Raw genomic sequence first — 18,711 nt, 5'->3', positions numbered from 1 at the left:
CACGTGACCAGTGGTTCTGCCCATGAGGTCTATGTACTGAAGCTCCAGTAACAATTCATCACCACAGCTGGGTTCAGCTTCTCACTAATCAACAGGACCGTGCGCTGCAAGGGTGGTGACGTCACGGGGCACAGCAGCTCCCTTTTCAGGACCCTCCCACACCCACTCTTTGTGTCTCTTCATTTGGCTGGCCCTGATTTGTATCATTTATAATAAAACCATAATAGCCAGCAGGGGTCTTTCCTGAGTTCTGTGAGTCTAGTCTAGTTCCAGTGAATTATCCAACCTGAGGAGGGTGTGGGAATCCCAGAATTTTTAGCCCTCTGGTTAGACGTGCAGGTGGCCTGGAACCCCCTGGCTGGTGTCAGAAGTCTTCTTGGGGGCTGTACACTTAACTTGCGGAGTTTGCGCTGACTCTGTCTGGGTTGTTCGGTCCGAGCTGCACTGTGCTTTGGCAATAGACCACCTTCCATCTGGATGGATGTTTTAGGGGCTCGGTGTTTGGGACAGCAAAGTCCTGTGGCTTAACTTGCTTGTTTCTCTAACCTCACATCCTTCGGGACAGTCTAGTTATGCTCTAGCCTTACAAAATGACTCAGCCTTCCAGCAGTTTCTTCTGACCACCGGGCTTAGCCCAGAGACAGGACAGCCTCTGACCACCCTGCCCCCCACTTCTCACCCGAGCCTTCCAGCCTGCGGCTCTCGGCTCTCGGGGTGGTCTCCGCCTGTTCCTCTCCCAGACAGCACCGCTACATACAGATGCTCTGCTGCTTCAGTACCAGAGATTCTTAAACATGGGTTTTGGGATTAAGTTCCTTCTAGGAGACTCCTGAAGGGTGATGAGTGAGGCATGTTTGGGACGTTTTGTTTACTCAAATAGTTTGCAGTGTCTAGAATCATACTTTTGTAGTATGTGTCCTATTACATCTCATAAACACTGTGTTCATATCAACTGTTGTCTTTTTTTGTGTTTTTTTTGTTTTGTTTTGTTTTGTTTCGTTTTCGTCTTTTTAGGGCCACACCTGTGGCGTATGGAGGTACCCAGGCTAGGGGTCCAATCAGAGCTGCAGCTGCTGTTCTACACCACAGCCACAGCAACTCGGGATCTGAGGCGCATCTGCGACCTACGCCATAGCTCACGGCCACACTGGATCCTTAACCCATTGAGCGAGGCCAGGGATCCAACCCACATCCTTCTGGATAATAGTTGGGTTCTTTGCCCGCTGAGCCACAGCAAGAACTCCAATTGTCTTTCTCTTTGGGAGCTTTAGTTTGGATTTTTAAACCATGATCCCATGTGTGTTTTGTTTTTGTTTTTCGATTTGGTTTCTCCTTCCTGATTAAAATAGACACTCTGTCTTCCCTGTGGCCCCGCTAACCATCACCCTTCCATTCAGGCTCAGTCTGGCTCTGTTCCCGTCAGGCCCTCTTAGGTCACCAGCTCCTAGAAAGTGGACTCCTGCTTGGGATGCTTGGAAGACACGTTTCTAAGAAAAGACCAGCTTGAGCTGTGTAGTTCATGCAGGGGAAATGCCTTTACCAGTGAAAACCGGGAATGAGATGCAAAGTGTCCTGGAATCAGAGAAGACGCTCGAAACGCTTGCCATGGCTTGATTTCTACCCAGCTGGGCTGGCTCTGGGCACTTTGTGTACCGCTGCTCTGCCAGGCTTGCTCTGCAGAACTGCTCAGTTTCTTTCTTTTCTTTTTCTCTTTGGTCTGTTTAGGGCTGCACCTGCAGCATGTGGACATTCCCAGGCTTGGGGTCAAATTGGAGCTGCAGCTGCTGGCCTACACCACAGCCACAGCAACGCCAGATCTGAGCCGCATCTGCGACCTTCACCACAGCTCATGGCAACACCAGATTCCCGACCCACTGAGCGAGGCCAGGGATCAAACCTGTGTCCTCAAGGATACTGGCTAGGTTTGTCACCACTGAGCCACAAAGGAAACTCCCTTATGATTGTGTTTTCAAATGGTCTCAGAGTTAAGTAACTTAGGGTACTTAAGAGTTAGTGAGTGAGGAACCCAGAATTCCTGAGTTTAGGCCCTGCCTTCCACGCCTTCATCCAGGGGAGGTGAACATGCTGCTGGAATCATCCATCAGCTGTCTCGCCGTGTTCCAGGGCGGGCCAGCTGGCCGGGGCAGTACCCTCAGTACTGTGCCCTCAGCCCGATTTGGTGCTTAATAAATGTGTATAGAAATGGACACCTGAGGGCAAGGGGGGTCCCTCCTCCTGTTCCCTGACTCCCTCAGGCTCGTGCTCCCTCTTGAGCATCCTCTTCTCCTTCGTGGGTCTCTCCATCCCTTCTTACATAGGGTGTCTTAGAAGGAGGCGTGGAGGTGGAGAAAGGGTTAAGGTCCCCACGTGTGAATTGTTTTGGACCCCAGGTCTCGCTGCCGGGCATGGCTGTTTGTCACATTTAAGCCTGTCACTCCTGCAGGCTGCCTCTTCTCCATGAGCCTTTCCAGCCTCAGCAGTGACAAGATTTCGGAGCCTTCCTGCTAAACTCTCCTGGCAGGCCCTGCACCTGCCCTGCATGAGTCACAGCAGAATGACATCCTTTCAGGTGTTTTTGGTTAAGTTTCCTTTAATGATCTTTCAACCCTTTTCTCTCATTAGATTTTTTTTTTTTCTTTTTAGGGCCACACCCACAGCATATAGAAGTTCTCAGGCCAGGGTCTGAATCAGAGCTGCAGCTGCCCACGTTTACTGCAGCCACAGCAACACCAGATCAGAGCTGCATCTGCAAACTATGCTGCAGCTCGTGGCAATGCTGCATCCTGAACGCACGGAGTGAGGCCAGGGCTCGAACCTGCATCCTTGTAGATACTCGTCAGGTTCCTTACTGCTGAGCCACAACAGGAACTCCTCTCCCATTAGATTTATCTTCAGAGACTATATATATTTAAACAATTTTTTTAACACTTCCAAATTCCTAGGCTTATGCTGAGCGACACACAATACATACTTTACACCTGACTGGTGGCCCTTTGTCACGTCCTTCCCAAGTTGATTTAACCTTGAAACATTTATCGAGTGCCTGCTGTACGAGCCAGGCCTAGCTCTAGGTGCTGAGTGGTGACTACTTATCATTTCTGTTCATAACTGTTCTGTTCATAACTTATTAAGTCCTGGCAGTGACTCTGGGCGCCTCTTGGTACTGCTATTGGCCCTATTTTGCACATGAGGAAGCTAGGGTGCAGGAGGCGAGGACGTGGCCGAGATCAGCGGGCTGGAAGGGGCGGAGGCCAGCCGAGCCCCAGGGCAGTGATGCTGCGCTTCCTCCAAGACGGAGAATCGCCTGGCTTTCTTGGGGTCCATATGTTAACAATAACACTAAACAAATGAAGGAGGTAACAAGTGGTTTTTGATAAGTGATCGTGAAACTAAAATTTCACACTATTAATTAAAGAGCAGTAGCAGGGTCGCTATCCTTGGACACTGCGGAAGAGCCTCCTGAGAGGACCCTGTTTGAGCTGAGGTCTGAATCACCTAGTGAAGATGTAGGGAAGGGGGTTGCACGAAAAGGGAACAGCATGTGCAAAGGCCCTGAGGTGGGAGGCAGGTCCTGGCCTCTCATGGCCTAGGACAGGGGCTCTTCTTCTCCACTGTCCATCAATATACAATTTATTCACATCCTGCTGGAGCTGGAGAAATTCACAGAAGATCCAAACCCCTGATTTTCTAGAAGTGGCAAGAGAGGTCACAAAACCAGTCCCCAGTAGGACCTCGGTGCAGGCCGTAGGGCTATGTCCCCAGAGTCCTTGCTGTCAGGACTTCCAGCCCCCTGAGCAACGTTAGGCATAGCTTCCAGGGGATGTGGCTGGGAGATCTGACTGTGCCAGACGTGGGGTTCATCCCAGGTCACCTCTCCCGTTCCGCATGTCCCAGGTTGAACTGACCCGTTGCTTGGCTGGCCTGCCACTTAGCCTCAAGTCCACATTGACAAGCTATGATCCAAGCCTACCTACTCCAAGCCCGACTGGCCTCTTGGTGGATTTTTCTTCCCCTTCATCCCAGAAGGTGGTACATTTCTGGGGACACGATCGCTTGATCGCTTTTCACTTGATACAAACGTGTATCTGTCAGCGCGCAGAGGCCTCCCCTGGCTTCAGGCTGGCCTTTCCAATCTCAGCCATCCCTCGAGGGTCTGACCGTGGGGCTGGGCTGGACAGGTAAATCTCTATGTGGGGCAGTGTTCACGCCTGCTCTTTCTGGCCGTGTAGTCTTGATGCTCAGACTTGCTGAATGTTCTTGCCAAATACAGAATTCCGCTCGGTGACTTGAGGAGGTGTTGCTGTGCCTTTTGTGAACAGAAAACTCTGATTCAGGAAAACAATCCACATTTTGATGTTGACACTTGATCCTGTCCCCTGCCACTTCCTGAATTCCCTAAGCTACCGCCCTTTGACCTCCAGATGATACTAAAACACATCGTCATGAAAGCTGTTTGTTTGGACATGGGACTTTCATTCACAGTGGGCGGGAGGCACATGCCGTTTTTGCTGGGAGCTTCCCTGCGCCAGTGCAGTACAGGGACCATCTGGGCTACCCTTCCATAACCCTGCCCTGCTTCCTGCCCTCCCTCCCCTCCTCCTGCCATGGATGTTTCCAGATGACCTCTGTGCACGTAATTTCCAATGGGAATGTTTCACGGTAGAAATATGCTCTCTCTTGAGGCTTGCTCTTGATATTTCTAGAGATTTATTTAATTGGACTCTACTTAAATCCCCTTGGGAAACATACTTTTGCTGTGAAGTTGTGATGTGTTTAATTTGGGGTCTAAGATAAATGTCGGTCCTTGGGGGAGGTGGATGATTAGGCAAGAGTGTTCCTTTTGTTCAGGGGGCCTGTTTAGTGACTGGCTTTCCTGGCTTTCCTCTGTTTGTTGGTTTAGCAAAATGCTTCACTATTTAAACTCCGGCACCGCAAAGCAAAGAATGTTCTCCCTCTCTTCACGGAATTAAACAGTCATGCAGAGCTTGGCTTGAGCCCTTGGGGGGCATATGGCTTCATGTTTTATGGCACTCTCCTGGTAAAGGCTCCCCTCTCCAGCCTTCCAGTATGATCTCATGGATTCTTCTCCCCTCCCTTAATCCTCCTTGATGGATTGCCTGGTATTGAGCTTTTTGGTGAAGACAGGAGCTGCAACCCTAACATGGTATTGAGTGGCTGCCCCCAAACCCAGACATTCTCTAGCTAAGCTGTTCTTCCCCCCAGGGAGATGCTGCAGGGAGGGTGTAACTGATGAAGAGGCCTGTGTCTTTGGGACGAAGGGGGCTCCTGGGCTTGCAGCTGGCTCGTGAAACGAAGGTTTGGGAAGATTCTGTGGGCTTGCCCCTTATGAGCATGCCCATCCTTTAGGCACCAACACATCTTGACCTCGGGTCCATTTCTGGCTTGACTTTCAGACATGGTATCAGGTTGGGTTGGCTCCCAAGGGTCAGATTCTCAGGCAGTCCACAGGTTTGGTGTGGTTCTTCAAATGTAAGAATTATAATTTGTATTTCTACCAAGTAAGCTAGCCTGGGTATTAAAAGTGGTTCCCTGTTTGTATGTTGGGGCTGCTGTAACAAACCACCATGATCTGGGTGGCTTCAAGAGCAAACATTTATTTTCGCAGTGTTCTGGAGGCTGGAAGTCCAAGGTCACCGTGCTGGGTGCACAGGTTCTGGTGTGCTCTTCCAGGCTTGCAGATGGCCACCTTCTTGCTTAGTAGGAGACGGGGAGAGAGAGACCAAGCTCTCCCGTGTCTCATCCTATGAGGGCACTAACCCTCAGTGTGAGGACCCCACCCTGCTGACCTCATTAAACCTAATCATCTTCCAAAGGCCCCCATCCCCAAATACCTTAGGGGTTAGGGTTTCAGCATGTGAATTCAGTCCCATAGCAGGTGCAAAACATGAATTCTGCACAAGAAAGGGTATGAATTTCATCCAGGTTGGGGAATATAGGTAAATCACACCCTCTGATAAAGTAACTTTTTTCTGGCTCTCTCGTTCTCTCCTTATTTTATTTTATTATTTTTTTGTCTTTTTAGGGCCACACCTGCAGCATATGGAAGTTCCAATGCTAGGGGTCCAATCAGAGCTGCAACTGCCAGCCTATAGCACAGCCACAGCAACACCCGATCTGAGCCACGTCTGTGACGTAAACCACAGCTTGCAGCAAGGCAGGATCATTAACCCAGTGAGCGAGGCCAGGGATCAAACCCGCATCCTCATGGATACTAGTATGCTTCATTACTGCTGAGTCACGATAGGAACTCCTCTCCTTATGCTTTTCAAACTCATATCGATCAAGTGTTATAGGCTCCTGCCCATGCAGGAGCGTCCCACTGAATTTAGAGTAAAACCCAGCTGCTAAATGGCCTAAGAGACCCTCTGCAGTTTCCTTTCCTCCTCTGGGCCCCGTCTTCCGCTCATTCTGCCTCCGCACTGTCACTGTCCCTTTGAGCCATCCCAATCTCAGTGGTGTCCCCACTTTGCCCTGCTGTGGCTCTTTCTGCCTCGCCTGTCCTCGGGGGCCCCCTCTTCCACCACTTCTCCAAACCTCCCTCCCTCCCATGCCCAGAGAGCTTTTTTTCTCCGAACCCCAATCGAATCAGTCCCCCCTCATGGCACCCAGGCACCGAAGGGCATCTCACGGCCTTTATCGTCATTAATCATTACCTTTTTATTTGTGTGTTTATATGTTTACCATCCATCTCCTCCCAGTGGACCCTGACGGGGGTGGAGGGAGAAGAAAGGGGCATTTTCAGCCTATCACTCAAGTCTCTGAAGGTCTGGGAGGCTTACTCTCAGATAAAAAGCTATTATTTTTTATTTATTTTTTTTTTCATGGCTACGTCTGCAGCATATAGAAGTTCCCAGGCTAGGGTCCAGTTGCGCTGTGGCCGCCACCACAACAGTGCGGGATCCGAGCCACAGCTTGTGGCAACACTGGATCCTTAACCCACTGAGTGGGGCCAGGGATCAAACTGGCATCCTTATGGCTACTAGTTGGGGTCTTAACCCGCTGAGCCACAACAGGAACTCAAAGGGTTTTCAAAAGTGAAACGTGTTAACATAGCTGGTGTGTCTGTTAAGAAAACCCAGAGGGGAGCTGAGTGTGGGTCTTTCTCCCGGGGACCCAGGAGGTCTGCGCAGAGAGAGTGAGTGCCGTTTAGACGAGGAGGGCTAGAGAAACCAAGAGGAGATCTGCACTTTGGCAGTTTTGGGGGAACGTGGGGCTGGAACTTGGGGGTCTCTCTGGCGGCCCCTCGAGTCCCTGCGTCCACCCCGCCTGCATTCTGAGAGGCATTCACTTGACTGAACCCCAAAGCCCTGTCTGGAAAGAAAGGCTATTCCTTTACTCTCTTTAATGGGCATCTTGGGGGTGGGTGGGGGTGCAGCTCAGTCTAGGGACCAGTGGCAAACTCCCAGGAAAAATGAGACTCAGTGGTGTGGGCTTCAGACAGACCTCAGGGATGGAGGGAGCAACCGGACCCCCCAGGCATGTGAGCTCTGACTGTCCAGCCTTGGCCCAGACGGGTGGATGGTCCACTGCTCTCAGGCCGAGCCTGAAACTTGGAGAAACCAGCTCTACCCATGCCCTGCCTTCTCAGTGGTGCTTCCTGAAAAACCTTACGGAGACAGAACGCGGGTTGGGGGGCGGATGCAGAAGATGGGGCTCTCTGGGCACACGGGGCCTCCCGGGTGTGAGGGGCAGAAGGGAGCCTGGACCCCCCACTCTCAACTCTTTTTGAAAGAAAGAGACTTAAAAATATTCTGAGGACTCCTTGGACTCTTAAGCAGCACAGGTATTCCAGGTAAAGCTCCGGCTTGTTTTCTTCCCGAGTGTTTAGAAGAGAGGGAGGGGAGGCGGAAGGAGAAGGGGGAGCAGATGGGGCTGGTGCAGTGGGCAGAGGGGCAAAGGGTACTTCACCTTGAAGTCACAGTGCCTTCTGCCAGACCCCAGGGGTTCCTGGCTGTGGGAACTCCGAGGTCTCAGCAGTTTGAAGCCTGCTCCCTGAAAAGTCATCTGCTCATTAAAATAACACAGAGCTGTTTAATTGTTGTCTTTGTGGAAAATTACATGGCTGTCATCAGCTGTTGCTTCTGGCAGGGCTCTCTGTTCTAATGTAAATAAATGAGGTAACAGATTTAAAGAAACAGGCTGTATTTACATACTTGCTCAGTAGTCTCTCTAACAATCTGCCCGTGTTATTCAAATACACACAAATTAAACTGGTGGCATCCTAAACGCTGGTTACTCATCAAAGCCTTTAAGGAGGAAGGCTGAGAAGAAGCCAACACCAGAGGACCTCCCGTCAAGGGCAGGCACTAGAAGCTGCCTTTTTTGTCCAGTTGAGAGCTGCTTCAGCAGCTGCAACTTAACCCCCAGGTCTTTGCTGCACCAGTTCTGCAGGAGGGGACCTAAATGCACCAAAGGCAACTGCCTTTTTTTATTATTGTTATTTGTTTTAAAAGTAGCTCTGTTGAGCTATCATTTACCTACAATAAAATGCTCGTTTTTGTTTTTTATGCAATTATAATTGACAAACAATATTGCTTGAATTTCAGGTGTACAACGTTGTGCTTTGATATTTTCAATACGTGACACAGCGTCCCATGAGAATAAGTCTAGTAGCCACCTGTCCCCCTGCAGCGTCAGTGCCCGTTCCCTATGCCATACATCTCATCCCCGTGATTTATGCATGTTATAGCTGGAAGCTTATACGACTTCACCCCGTACCTCTTTCACCTGCCCCCCAACAAAACAAACCAACAAAACAAAACAAGACAGACACAGACTCATTAGATACACAGAACAAGCTGGTGGTTGTCAGAGTGGAGGGAGCAGAGGCAACTTCTGAGCTGAGGGGGGCTGTGGCCAGGACAGCTTTTGACAAAGACATGCCAGGGTGAGCATGTCTTAGAAGGCATACAATTAAAGCTTCATTTTTAATTTTTGTAAATCATACTTCCTTCATCATTGGATCTTTCTGACTCAGTTCACTTTCTTGAGGCAAATATTTGGGCAGGAATTATATATATATATGTATAAATTATATCTATTTGTATGTCTTTTTATGTTGAGGGCATAAAAATGTTTTTATCAAAGATGGAAGCAATGGGAGTTCCTGCTGCGACACTGGGTTAAGGATCTGGCGTTGCCACGGCTGTGGCGTGTGTTGCAGCTGCGGCTCAGATTCAGTCCCTGGCCTAGGAGCTTCCATATGCCATGAGAGCGGCTGAAAAAAAAGGAAAAAAAAAAAAAAAGAAAAAAGGGAGCAATATATTTTAAAATACAAGAAGCCAGAGCCTCCAAACAAGTTAATAATTGCAAATAGTCGTAGAATCATATAGAACCAAAAATTTAGCTGAAAGCGCATTGTAAATTATACAAAGATTAGGAAGGAGTGAAAGTTATGGTTTTTAGTTCTTAGTATATATATTATAGTCAAGTATTAGCTTATTTGCAGAATGCTAGATTTATAATCCACCAAATTGTTGGGGTGGAAGAGTTGGCACATAAGCTGAGGGAGACAAAACTAAGATCCCCGGGTCACAGGGATGACACAAGCCAAGCAGTGTCTGTTTCCGGTAAGCATCCATAGTCTAAATTGTGAGTGTTGTCCAGCAGAAAACCCAATGAAAGGACTGTACTATTAACTCAAAATTTGCGAATACACGGGTATAAACTTTTCTGGAATTTTTTTTTCCTCTCAAAACATCACGAAATACGACTTGGTTAGATTCCTGTTCAGTATAAGGACAGGACTAATCTTGAGTCTATTAAGGGGAGGGAATGAGGGGCATTCTTTTTCTTCTTGCCTTTTTAGAGCCGCACCTGTGGTACACGGAGGTTCCCAGGCTAGGGGTTGAATCAGAGCTACAGCTGCCCGCCTACATCACAGCCACAGCAAACAGATCTGAGCTGCGTCTGCGACCTACACCACAGCTCATGGCAACGCCAGATCCTTAACCCACTGAGTGAGGCCAGGGATCGAACCTGCATCCTCATGGATCTTAGTTGGGTTCGCTATGGCGAAGCCACGATGGGAACTCTTGTGAGGGGTATTCTTGAAGTAATTTCTACCTATGGTTTGTTACTAGGTAAAACAGACACCAGAGAGATCCTTGTACTTATCTTTTAGTTTTTGTAAATTATTTCCAAAAAGAGATCGCTCACCCCTCCATGACCAAGGATTGATCTCGTCCCTGCAGCTATCGGTATCACTCACATCCACAGGTTACCTATCATCCTGCCACACAGAGCTAAGTCTTGTGTACAGAGGGATTTAAATAAGACAATTCCTGCCCTTTTCCCCTGCTGCCAAGCAAATAATAGACTGCCTCCTAGAGCTGGCTTGAAAAATCTACCTGTGGAGAATGTGTACCTCCCACCCAGAGAGAGGAGCAGTAAAAAAATCCACGAGGCAAGGGACTAACATATCTTCCTGGAACATTTAGTGACGTTTGCCCAAATAATCAGAATGTGCTTGAATTCAAGACCACAGACATGTAGCTGCCAAGGCGGATGGGAAGGAGTAGGATGGACGGGAGTTTGGAGTGAGTAGATCCAAACTATGGCATGTAGAATGGATGAACAATGAGGTCCTGCCATACAGCACAGGGAACTAGGTCCAGTCTCCTGGGATAGACCACGATGGAAGACAGTAGGAGAAAGGGCATGTGTGGGTGTATATCCGTGTGTGTGTGTGTGTGTGTAATATGACCCGGTCACTTTGCTGTACAGCAGCCATTGGCACAACATTGTAAATCAGCCATACTTTAAACGTTTTTTTTAAATGTTTTTAAAAAGATCCTAATTTTTGAAGCGTTTTAAGCTTATGGTAACTCCTGGCTTATGTTTTTCCAGACATGGCACAGTTCACATGTAAACAATGAAATGATGCCATTTTAAGGACCATAGGTGTCCTCCTCTCTGGCTCACAGTCTCTACCAGCAACTCTGCTGGACTCAGCCTCCTCAATCCGTCCCTTCCTCTGGTAACAAAGATTTTTTATTACCCCTTTTTCTTACCTTACACCCGGTGATCTAGCACGCTTGATGCATCCTCACTGTAATACAGCCTCCCTTTATTCTCTGTGAGAAAGAGTACATGTTTTCTGGGGGCAGGATCTGGTAATGAACTTGAAGTCATTCCTGCTGCGAACTACGCAGTCACATCTGGGACTAATGGAGACACTTTCTGGGACTCAAGAGGAAGAAGTGATGTGTGAGCCTAAGTAGTCCTCCTACTATTTCTCTTGGGAAGGTGAGTGATTTCTCTGCTCTGAAAAGTATGAAACGACTCTGACTTTCTCTGTGGAAGATTCTGGAAGCCTGATGTCAGCTCCAGTTTATCCAGCCTTTGTGTCCTCCACAGCAAATCCTTCTGAGAATAGAATCCTGAGCATCTGCTTCGAGAGACTCCAGTTTCCACAGAGGATCCACACAGGAGCATCCACCAAGACTCGCTTTCCACCAACCGCTTTCCTATTTAGAGAGAGAACATCAAACTCATGTAGCATTTTATCCCTATTAAGACCCCTGTGAGATAGACAGTACCATTAACTCCACATTACAGACGTGGAGATTGAGGTCCAGAGATGTTAACTAACTCGCCCAGGTAACACAGCTCGTTAGTGATGGAGCCATGATTCTAAACACAGTCTGGCTCCAGAATCTCTGTTCTTACCACTATTTTCAAGTTCCATTTTACTTTAAAAAATGAGTCACCCAGTAAGAAAATCTAGACAAACAAAAAGGGGTAAAATCGATATGCTCGAAGCAAACTTGCAGAATTAGCCACCTTGGGTTTTCCTCCACTTTTCTTTGGGTGTTGGTGCCATTTGCTGACCTTCGGTGAGAGTTTGCCTTAGATTTCTAGGAAATGCTCACTTTTTACCTTAGCATGAAGCCAGAAAGCCAGTGGGCAAGAGTGTGCTGGCTGTCTTTGGAAGACGGGACTCTCTTGCTTATAGATTCTGCCTTTGGATGTGGTTTCTTTAATTTGCCACCCAGAGCACTGCTTCTGAGTCACATGACAGAGGGCCCTGGTGTTTCTAGGACAGGAGTAGCCAAAACAGCCACGAGAGCTGAAACGCACCTAAGAAGAGAGATTTTCCCACTAGAACTAGCATCCCTTGCTTCCATGGGACTGTCCCTCCCTGACCTGTTGGAGGAAACTGGTCATTTGTATTTCTACATGTTCTGTAGGGGTGCCCGGCATTCTTTGTGGTTGCCATGCAGAATCAACCTCCCCACAGTCCTCATTTTGGCTGAGAACCTGGTTTTGAGATAAGATTTGCAATGTTTGCCCCCCTCAGCACAGTTGCTCATGCCTAGAAAACACTGGCACTAACTGTGAGCAGTTGTGTGTCTACACAGAGATCACTCAGCCTGGTTGGGACTTGGGGGCACGGGGGAGGGGAGAGGGGAAGGGAGGGAGGGGAAAAGAATGATTTTATTGAAAACACTCAACTGTCCTCTGGAAGACCCAGGGATGAAGAAAAAAAGATGCAGACTTTATCAGCAAGGCTAGGACAAAAAAAATAAAATCAGATGAATTTGTTCAGGAAGGATTGGGAACCATTGCTTTCTTTATATTCTTGAAACTTTAAAACTGCTCTGATATTGTGGTTCCTAGTTCTTTTTCAAAGAGCTTTTAAAAATAAAGATTCTGGAACATTAGCTTATGATCATTTCGAGTATGTTAAACAGAGTGGGTTTTTTTTTGTTTGTTTGTTTTTGGTCTTTCAAATGATAGTTTTCCAAAGTAATGAAACAGAATGTTTAATATGTACTAGATACTGTTTTAGAGTATTTCATTTTTGTAAATTGGTTTAATCCTCAAAAGTGTAACGTGAGGTATGTGTCCCTGTTTTATATACGGGGGACAGAGAAACCAAGATGTCAGGTGCTTGTGCAGGGTCTCAGCGCTAGTGTCCGGCAGGGCTGGGACTCTGGCCCCAGCGATCTGGCCTCGGAATCATGGCCGAGCACTCAGCATTGTTCTCATGGGTGTCAGGGTGCTGGGATCGGCTGGAGGTGAGGCTAAGGGCAGTGATGATACTGGGTAATTAGACATTATATATCAAATACCCGATTGTATATCAACATGTTTACACAGGCTTCCAGTCTCACAGATCTGTGGGTTGGTGACCTTTTGTCCACTTTAGAGATCAGCAAACTGAGGTTAAATGAGGGAATGGAATTTGCACCCAGTCTCACAACTCTCATGAGACAGAATCACAGTTGCAGCCTGACTCTGCCTGCTTTTAACCCCTCTCTCAACCTTTCTCTTAACGCTTCTACTTAACAATGGCTACTTCAAGGGTCAGTTACCATGTTGGAATGTCCCTGGGTGTAATGGCAAATGTGAGAAAACCGAATCTCCTCATGAAGTGACCAGTCTGGGCTTCTAGAGGTACCTGATGGAGCGGGATGGATGGAAGGAGTGTTGGAGGAGAGAACCGCTGTAGCTCTCCGCCTTCCATCCCCCACCCCCTCCCTGGCTTCCGATTACAGCCCCCGCAGGAATAACCCCCGCCCCAGACCTCTCTCTACAAACCACCCCTGTGGGATTCTGATTCTACTGGTCCATTTTGCCGTAAGCGCCATCCCCAGAGGGAGTTCTTTCACTGCAGCACATGGATGTGCACAGCCCTTAATGAGAACTGATGCCCACATCGGTCAGCAGACTGGCGATTAACAGCCTGTTTGTGCAAATCCCTCAATGAGAGTTTCTCATCCAGTTACTATGTGTGCATTAGAATTTTCCCTTTGCTGTTCCACTCTGCTTCCAAACAGCTGATGGACAGAGTTGCCGCATGGCTTAAACATGCAAGATACACACAATTTTGCATGTGGGTGTCCCCCCAGGATTCGGTCCATTCTGTGTCTGTCTGTCTCAGATTCCCTCCTCCCCACCCCCATGGGTTTTTTTTTCCCCCATTAGGGCAAATGGAAGGCCCACGCCACCTGTTAGGATTACATCATTGGCTCCCCAGAACACAGTTGCACCAAAGGCCTTAAACAAAGTAGTTCTTCTTGTATTGTTTGCACTCAAAGAGCTGATATCATGCCAACTGATGTCATTGCATGTCTTTGTGTAACTGCTATGGCAACTGGGCAGGTGGGGAGCCTCTCGCTGAAGTCACTGGGAAAGGAGGTGTAGAGACAGAATTTTAAAAAGCTGCATGCTGCTTTTTCTGTGTGTGTGGTTTTCTGGCCTGTTTTTTTTTTTTTTTTTTTTTTTTTTTTTTAACGAGTTGCTTTTAAGACAAATTACAGCTTGAGGACCCTAAATAAGAACAGAGAGAAGTCCCCCCCGCCACCAGCCCACCCCTGGCTGCCCCCTTAAAGACTTCTTTTGAGTTTGTTTTGTTGTTCTTTTCTCTCATCTTATATGGAAAAGTGTAACAACTGTCTTTTTCTTAAGAAAAAAAAAAAAAGGCGGGGATTAGGTTCCCATCACAGAACTGGTGTGGAACTGAACTGTTTACTTGGATTTTATGAAGGCACATGGAGTCAATTTTAAAATAACTCTTTTAAGTCTCTTGTGGAGCTTGTGATGGTGGTGGTGGATAATTTCAAATTTTCATTTAGGTTTTAACTAATGAAGTTTTTCTGGTGTTTCCGTTTCCTCTATCTACTTGGAAAATGATCTCTTTAGGAGTTCCCGTCGTGGCTCAGTGGTTAACGAATCCGACTAGGAACCATGAGGTTGCGGGTTTGATTCCTGGCATTGCTCAGTGGGTTAAGGATCTGGCGTTGCCGTGAGCTGTGGTGTAGGTTGCAGACGCGGCTCAGATCCCGAGTTGCTGTGGCTGTGGCTGTGGTGTAGGCTGGCGGCTACAGCTCCGATTGGACCCCTAGCCTGGGAACCTCCATATGCCGAGGGTGCAGCCCTAGAAAAGACAAAAAAAAATAAAAAAAAAATAAATAAAATGACCTCAAATATATTTTTCATGATTTCATAGCAGAATAAGCTGAATAGGTAAGCATAGAGTTTAATTCTAGAAATCACTTATAACGATCATAGCTCCTGTTTTTCTTTTCAAAAAGTGAAGATTTTGACACGTACCGATGATCATAACATTAACCCCTGCGAATGATTTTGAGTCATGGCCAGATCTTAATGAAAACAGGACTTGCCCAGGTGACAGGACTCATGTACAGCGGCTGTGAACAGCCCTGAGACTGGGTCTGGGTTACTGCCTAGAGAGCTTCCTGCTGTGGTTGCCAAAGGGGAGACTTGAAATGGAGAAGGACAGATGTCAGGTTCAGAACCTAGTGGACAGATAGACTTCCCGTGTTTATTTCCATACAACCATCTTCCGTTCACATTCTCTGTTTCCTCCCTTATCTCCTGAAACTATCAAGACAGAAGTAAGGCATTTATCAAGGTGGGTAAATACTCGGTTTTGGTGGCTTTTCTAAGAGATCTCCAACTTCCCCCTCCGTTCAGAGGGAAGGCCCCAGTGGACTTAGTTGATAAGAATGAGAGCCCATTTGGTAGAGGATAACGTTGACTCAGATTTCATAACCCTTACATGTATATTGTACAACTTACCCTTTGCAATAATCCTTTGTTTTTACTCACAAGTGTATCCAACAAATATTAAAGATAAAAGTTCAAACAATAAACTATGATCCATAAATTTCCTACTTTAAACAAGTGTTAAACAAGTGTTTTTTGTTTTGATCTTCAAACAAAACATGTTTTGATCACACGTATGGTGAATTTTTTAATTTTTTAATTTAATATTAAACAGAAACATTTTCTTTGCCCTCATACTCCCTTCACAACTTTTAATGGCTACATAATAATTACATTGGGTGAAGAAGACAACGCTTCCCTTTAAAGAAATGGGGTTTTTTGTTTGTTTGTTTGTGTTTAACTTGGCCCTTTTAGAAAACAGGTACTGCTAAAGTGAGCATCTTTATGCATCTAGTTGAGTATCTTTGGTCAGATGACTTAAGATACCTTCCCAGAACAGACACTACATCAGATGAGGGGGAGGTTGGCATACTTTTTTTTTCTTTTTAGGGCTGCACCCTCGGCATATGGACGGTCCCAGGCTAGAGGTCGAATCAGAGCTGCTGCCAGCGGGTTACACCACAGCCACAGCACCACCAGATCTGAGCCGCATCTGTCACTTACCCCACAGCTCATGGCAACACCAGATCCTTTAACCCACTGAGTGAGGCCAGGGATTGAACCTGCATCCTCATCAATACTAGCCAGATACGTTTCTGCTGCGCCACAGCAGGAACTCCCTGGCATACGGTATATGTGTCTGCAGCCATTCCAGACTACCAGTCACACTAAGAGGTATATGCCATTGCCCTCATGTTCCAGGTGGGGAAATTGAGGCACACAGAGAGAAAGCAGCTTATCCAGGTCACAGACGCAGGTAGGGTGCAACTGCTCATAGCCAAGGTAATCCTGCTTCTTCCGGGGTAACCATTCTGCTCTTGGGAGCCAGCTTGGCCTCCTTGGGAGCTTATGAAGGGTGCAAGACACACACCTGTACTGCCCAGATACTGGCAGAAATTCTTACCCCAAGAAGTCACCTGTGGCTTCCTGGGCTCCCAAAGTGTGAGATTCTGTAGAGGCCACTGAGCATATGGCTTTTGGGGGCAGATCGAATTTGCTGCTAATGAAACCACCTGAAGCTTTGTGGAACTCTTTTCAGGGCTTCTTGCCCCAGGGAGACCAGCACATTTTCTTTTCTGTGTGTGTGTGTGTGTGTGTTTCTTTTTCCCAATCCGTTCCCCTGCCAGCGACTGAACCCGCTCCAGAGCAGCGACCCAAAGCTGCTGCAGTGACAGCACCAGACCTCCTTAACCAGCTGTGCCACAGGAAAATGCCCCAGGGCATTTTCAAGGCATTGTTTTCCGTGATAACCTCTGCCTTTGTCTTGGAACTCCAAATCGACTTGCATTTTTGTTTCAGTTTCATTAAAAGAAAGAAAAAAAGGAATAAGCCGCCACACCCACTCATTCCTATGGGGAAAACGGCTGGGGAAAACGGCGTTTTCTGGCCGTTCTCAAGTTCTGAGGGTTAGTCCTTCTCACTTTCTGTGTTTCGGCCGCAGGTGGACTTAGCAGTTTTAAGCAGAACCATGAAAACCTCTGCGACAACTCCCTCCAGCTCCAGGAGTGCCGGGAGGTGGGGGGCGGCGCGTCCGCGGCCTCGAACCCGCTACCTCAGCCCGCGCCCAGCACCCCCGACATCGAGAACGCCGAGCTGACGCCCATCCTGCCCTTCCTGTTCCTCGGCAACGAGCAGGATGCTCAGGACCTGGACATGATGCAGCGGCTGAACATCGGCTACGTCATCAACGTCACCACCCACCTGCCCCTCTACCACTACGAGAAAGGCCTCTTCAACTACAAGCGGCTGCCGGCCACCGACAGCAACAAGCAGAACCTGCGGCAGTACTTCGAAGAGGCCTTTGAGTTCATTGGTAACTATCTCCCACGGGGAGGTCGCATCTTCCGCCTCCCTTTCTCCCTCCAGCCTTGGCTTTGCTCTCAGGTCCGAGGTTTACGCCTGGGTGGCCATCAACGCTGCCCGAGGCGTTTGGGGGCTCTGCCACCTGGTGCGGCCAAAGTAGCCTCCTAAGTCGTAGCTCCTGGAGGCTCCTGGAGCCCACGGGATGGTCAAAAAAGACCGGTTCCCACTGGGCGGAGGGCCGCTCAACGAGAAACCCTCCTCCTCCCGGGGCTCTCGGTGAGAAAGCCGCAGGGGTCACAGCACTGACCGTCCTTTAATCGCAGCGCCCAAGAACTGGCAGAGAGTAAGAAACTGGCGGTCAGGGCAGGTGCACGGGAACTCCGGGCACCGTGCAGGCCCTACAAGCGTCGGCCCTCCTCGGTATCCGCGGCTTCTGCCCATCGCAGGTGCGACTCGCCGATGCTGAGTTCTGAGGGTCCTTTGCCATGTTCACATGAGGGACTCGAGCATCCGCAAATTTCATCGCGGGGGGTGGGGGGGGATACGGGGCGGGCTGTTGGAGTACGATGCCCCTTCCAAAGTCACCCACGTCTCCCTTACTGTGAGGTAAACTCATTTGCCACTGATACCGCCTCTTTACAGGAGGTGGCGGCGCGGGCAGCGTTTCTGAGGAAGGACCTGTTTCAGACACCTGGGCCGTGGTGACCAGGACCCTGTCTCTCCTCAGGGCAGAGCAGAGAGAGGAGGGGAGGGCCGCTGGGGGTGGTTTTCCCTGCTGTTTGCTTTGTCTCAGATCATCGTTGGGTGGCAAAAGGGCACGAGGTCACCTGTTAATGAACTGGTATGAGACTTCCGTAGTCTACCCCAGACTCGCCCAAGCGGGAAAGACCAAATCGTGTAGTTCCCAAGGAGAGAAAATTCTAGCATCAGCAGGCTTTAATCTCCAGAAGGAAGAATGGCCAGGCTGGCCCTAACCTTAAACTTTAACGTTTGCTGCTTCTCTAGCTGCAAACTATCACAAGGCTCAAAGTATCACTCGGTGAGCACCTGGCACCCAGCGGGTAGTTAACAATTGTTTGTTTTTTCAAGCAACTCCAACCTTTCTTCCCACAAAGGGATGACCCAGTGCTTTTCCTAAATATTGCAGCAGGTTGTCACTGGCCTCTCTCTCGGGAAGAAGGCAGGCGTGTTTGGTGTCTCTTTGTCTAAACAACAACAAAAACCTTGGATTTAACGGCCAGCAGGGAGGCT

General features: G+C 48.3%; 3 protein-coding genes across 4 annotated transcripts in view; 1 reads left to right on the top strand and 2 right to left on the bottom strand.

Annotated features, from left to right (window-relative positions):
* DISP1 (dispatched RND transporter family member 1) overlaps nucleotides 1–18,711 on the bottom strand; it is a 1,033,384-nt gene that overhangs the window by 823,777 nt on the left and 190,896 nt on the right. The gene's annotated exons all lie outside the window — the stretch shown is intronic.
* DUSP10 (dual specificity phosphatase 10) overlaps nucleotides 1–18,711 on the top strand; it is a 58,563-nt gene that overhangs the window by 36,365 nt on the left and 3,487 nt on the right. For both annotated transcript variants that reach the window (XM_084979181.1, XM_003130510.6), the window contains one exon: nucleotides 17,099–17,470. In XM_084979181.1, the coding sequence (XP_084835307.1) occupies nucleotides 17,099–17,470 (372 nt within the window). The remainder of the gene's footprint in view (nucleotides 1–17,098; nucleotides 17,471–18,711) is intronic.
* Nucleotides 8,147–18,711, bottom strand: part of LOC110255634 (uncharacterized) — a 601,290-nt gene continuing 590,725 nt past the window's right edge. The window contains exon 12 of the mRNA XM_084979194.1: nucleotides 8,147–11,489. The gene's annotated coding sequence lies outside the window, so the exon portion shown is untranslated. The remainder of the gene's footprint in view (nucleotides 11,490–18,711) is intronic.

Source organism: Sus scrofa, chromosome 10 (assembly GCF_054392235.1).
Source record: "Sus scrofa isolate SSC_HxYL_T2T_F1_AM1 chromosome 10, Sscrofa_HxYL_maternal_Yorkshire_Landrace_v2.0, whole genome shotgun sequence".
Lineage (NCBI taxonomy): Eukaryota > Metazoa > Chordata > Mammalia > Artiodactyla > Suidae > Sus > Sus scrofa.
Note: the sequence above shows the minus strand (reverse complement) of the source record. Positions and strands in the feature narration are given on the sequence as shown.